Consider the following 2,658-nt stretch of genomic DNA (forward strand, 5'->3'; position numbering starts at 1 on the left):
ATGTATATATCTGTATCATCTCTATATATCAATATAAAGATGATAGAGATAGAGAGATAAAGATAGATATATCTATAGAGGTAGATATATATCTATAGCTAAAGATATATCTAGAGACACAGATATCGTATCACAGTGAATGTCCTGTACCATCTTCCTGATCTTTGATGTGTTGACACCATTGTGTTGGTCATTGTGTCTGCCCATCTCAGTGAGTTTTCCTTGTTTTTGTTGACCATCTCCTTGATTAGTCACGTCCTTTTTCAGAGATTGGTTCTCCTGTTGATGTCTCTAAAATAAATTAGTCTCACCATCTGGATGTGTAAGGAACATTCTGGTTGTATTTCTTCCATGCTTCTGAAAGCCCATAGTAAATTTAATAAGTTACCAATGCTGTCATTTCAGTGCTTCAGCTCTGCTGCTATGTTGCATACATAGCTTTTGTGTGTATATGAGGCCGTCGGCCAGAACACGGCCAGGTCAGGTGCTCCTTAATTTGTTGCCGTGTGGTGACTGCCTGTTGCTGTAAGACTTGATGCTGTGTTCCTGGAATTTCAAATACCCACCGGAAGTTGCTATGATGAACAGACATAACTTCCAGGTTAAGGCAGACTAGGACAAAAGGCCTAGAAACCTATATCCAGAATTAACCTGATGGGAATCTTACGTATCAAGACAGAACATTGTTCTGCTTGAATGCTTTGGACACATCTTTAGGAGAGATCCGTGGCTGGAGGGGGGGACACAATTTTTTATACGAAAGACATCATTTTTGGTGCAGTAGAGAGTCAGCCATGGCAAGGGAGACTGTCAGTGAGATGGCTGGCACAGTGGCCAAAGTGAAGGCTTCCTTGGGCCTAGGAGGTTCTTAGTGTAGGAACCCCAGGTCCAAAGGATGCCTTTCATGTTCAACCTTCTTCCTTCCTGGTAGTCAGGCCCTTCTCTGTGTATGTGATTTTTTTCCTTTGTATTTTTTTGTCTGATACAAGGTGATTCAGACCATAACTCATGGGAACCTTCTTTACATCAGTCAGGGCTGTGATCTGAGTCCGCAAATTGCTTCCTACCCGAAGCCACTTATAACGAATTGGCTGATCACATCCGATCACATCAGGTGCACCATTCACAAAGCTGCCAGGCCACTGAGAACTGTGGCCTAGCCAAAATGAAGCATAATTTTGAGGGAATATGGTTCAGTCAGTGACAACCAGTGACAATCAATGACAGTCCTAACTCCCACCAGCTAGATAAGGAAGCTTTGGCTAGTAGCCAGGGATGCAAAAGAGGAGTTAGACTTCTGTAGGTTAAAACTAGAATGTAAATGCGCTTCTCACAGAAATGTCCTTATATTACTGGTCACAAATTATAAATGGGGGTAAATGTTGCCGGAGTTTCTGTTCAAACACAGTGGGATCGCCTCGTTCTTCAGCAACGCTGTCATTACCATGAGCTCAGGTGGGCCAACCTGGGAACCCAGCTCTCCACCGGAGCACCGTTTCCATGGAAACATGCAATCTGTGACCCAAATATCCAGGTTAAAATTTTTACTATTTTGTCTGTCGCAATGTGAATCAGAGCTTTCCAGTGTTGGATTGGAAGTGTGATTCTCTTTGAAATGGTCTTTGCCCAGGTTGTCCGTTCCTGTGAACTAGTATAATGGTTGAGCCCTTTAAGCCACATTGTCTGTTGAGTGGAAACTTCTGCCACGGCCCGCTTAGCCTAACCCAGGTTGGAAATCCTTCTGCAATCATTGCTGATTTGCTTTTCCTTCTATTTCCTTAAACCCCCCCAGGGCGGGCCCTACTGAGACTCACTGACAAGAAGCTGGAGCGGATGGGAATTGCCCAGGAGAACCTCCGGCAGCACATTCTACAACAGGTGCTCCAGCTGAAGGTGCGAGAAGAAGTCCGAAACCTACAGTTACTCACACAAGGTAGCGTGCTGCTTGCTGGAGGGGGGATGGAAGGGGAGATGGGAACAGAGCAAGCCTTACTGATGTGACAAAGCCTCGCCAGGGTGAATTTGGTCTCATTTCTTTGCATTCTTTTCCTTGGTGTGAAAGAAGAGATGAAAACATGCATATGATTTTTTTTAATTTTTTTATTTTGTGTGTGTGTACCATCAAATTGGATCTGACTGGTACAGGAGGCGATTGTCCCTCCTTCTCCAGCAGAGCATCTGGTGGATTCGAACCACATACCTCTGGGGTTGCAGTGCAGCGTCTTACCACTAGGCCACCAGAGCTCCCTAAAAACATGCATATGATTTTAAAGACTATTCCCCACCCCCATAACTTCTCTAGTTCGTAAATAGAGAGAAGAATGCACAAATAAGTAATGCCTGGGCAAAGAGAAGTGGGTTCTACACGGCATAACCCCAAAGAGTGTTCTTTATACAGACCAGGATCCACTTGCAGCCCTGAGAGTTTTGTCTTATGCAGACTGAATAAGTGGTCAGTAGGATGCTTCTTTTTGGCCATCAAGTCTAAGTGGCTCTTGGAATTCCTATGATTTCATGATTCTTGTGACCAATATTTGAGGGAGGTTCTGTTTTGCTTTGCACTACCTTTTTGTTGTCGGTTGTGCCATCCTGTTGACTAGTGGGAAAGAAAAAAAAATACTTCATTGAGACAGTGAGAAATTTGGCCTCTTAAAAAGA

At 43.8% G+C, this 2,658-nt stretch overlaps 1 protein-coding gene across 1 annotated transcript in view; it reads left to right on the plus strand.

Moving 5' to 3' along the window:
- Positions 1–2,085, plus strand: part of SAMD12 (sterile alpha motif domain containing 12) — a 222,052-nt gene extending 219,967 nt beyond the window's left edge. Inside the window, 1 exon segment of the mRNA XM_006879479.1 lies at positions 1,793–2,085. Coding sequence (XP_006879541.1) covers positions 1,793–2,085 — 293 coding nt within the window.
- The last annotated feature ends 573 nt before the right edge of the window (positions 2,086–2,658 follow it).

The sequence above is a fragment of the Elephantulus edwardii genome, unplaced genomic scaffold, assembly GCF_000299155.1.
Source record: "Elephantulus edwardii isolate Elephantulus edwardi_28Jun2011 unplaced genomic scaffold, EleEdw1.0 scaffold00003, whole genome shotgun sequence".
Lineage (NCBI taxonomy): Eukaryota > Metazoa > Chordata > Mammalia > Macroscelidea > Macroscelididae > Elephantulus > Elephantulus edwardii.